General features: G+C 46.5%; 1 protein-coding gene across 1 annotated transcript in view; it reads left to right on the forward strand.

Annotated features, from left to right (window-relative positions):
- ALK (ALK receptor tyrosine kinase) overlaps positions 1 to 1,431 on the forward strand; it is a 1,238,429-nt gene that overhangs the window by 1,044,882 nt on the left and 192,116 nt on the right. Inside the window, exon 7 of the mRNA XM_007938814.2 lies at positions 932 to 1,063. Coding sequence (XP_007937005.1) covers positions 932 to 1,063 — 132 coding nt within the window. The remainder of the gene's footprint in view (positions 1 to 931; positions 1,064 to 1,431) is intronic.

Raw genomic sequence — 1,431 nt, forward strand, 5'->3', positions numbered from 1 at the left:
GAGTATAGCAGGGATTGTGGGGCTGGCGCGGGATCGGGCAGTGTTTCGTTCTGCTGTGCATGGGGTCTCTATGAGTCAGAAACGACTCGACGGCACTTAACAACAACAACAACATTCTGACTTATCTGTGTCAAGCATAACTATGTTGGGCATATAATTCACTGAGAGGTAAGAAAAACCATAGACTGTTTTAAAACTGGGGAGACTGAGACACAGAAGCCTGTGTCATTTGCCCCAGGTTGCTCTAAGCCCCACATCTGGTCCATTCCCTGGGCACAGTCTCTTCAGCCATCCCTAACCCTGCCAGAATCCATCCTTTCCATTGGCCCATGCTTGGCTGCCAGATGACCAAAGAGTCCACACACACCCAAGACATAGCCACTCATAGCACCAAAGTCAGAGATACCGGCTTGGACAGGATGTAGTATCGGAGAGGGTCTGTGAGGCCAGCACGACTCCCCAAACTGAGCTGCTTCAGAGGCTCCTTTGGGTTTCCAAGGCAGTAAATCTTTACAGAAGTAGATTGTCAAGTCTTCCTTCCATAGAGTGACCGGTGGGCCCAGAATTTCCAACTTCTCCCTCTTTCTTCACCACCAATCAAGCTAGCAGTCAAATGCCTTAGGCACCACATCACCAGAGCTCCTTAACAATACCTATGTTCTGTAATTATTATTCTCATTATTGTTTTGTTTTCTGAAGATTAAAACCAATGCACAAGTAAGGGACCGGGAGCTTCTTTTCATTCTGACCACTATTATTATACAGCATGGGTTCTGGCTAGGGAGCTATTACCAATGATAATTTGGTCGTGCATGGCTAACCTTACTTGGCAATGGTATGTTTGTTTGTCTGGTTTTTTGTTTGTTTGTTTGTTTGGTTTTTTTTTTTTGGCAGTCCTGGGAATGACTGTGCCTCTCTGCTCTCCCTGCAGGTAAACTCCCTGCTGGTTTTTACTGCGACTTCGAGAAGGGCTTCTGTGGCTGGACCCAAGGCACATTCTCACCCCATACACCCCGGTGGCAGGTCAGGACCCTAAAGGATGCCCGATTCCAGGATCACCAAGGTACTGCCCTACTCTTCCCTTCCCCTGATGCCCATCCTGGTGTCTACGTGGATGGACAAGAGACTGAGGGCACCACTCCAAGCAGCTGGGCCTCATTGCACCCCTACAGAATAAGCTCAGGGGCCTGCTCAAACTTTTCCCTGGGTGTTCACACACAATTCCCTCTTCAGAGTTTCTGGAGCTGATTAAGTCTGGACCTAGGTAGATGACACCTTTTGTTTGTTTCTTTGTTTCTTTCTTTTTCGATGCATTTTATTGAAATATAATTTATGTACCATGAAATACACAAAACTAAAGTGACATTGGTCAATGCATTTTTCTTCTTTTTTTCTTTTTTACAGTGTTCCTTCCCCTTCCCTCCCACTCCT

The sequence above is a fragment of the Orycteropus afer genome, unplaced genomic scaffold, assembly GCF_000298275.1.
Source record: "Orycteropus afer afer isolate SDZICR_OR568_19922 unplaced genomic scaffold, OryAfe1.0 scaffold00054, whole genome shotgun sequence".
Classification (NCBI taxonomy): domain Eukaryota; kingdom Metazoa; phylum Chordata; class Mammalia; order Tubulidentata; family Orycteropodidae; genus Orycteropus; species Orycteropus afer.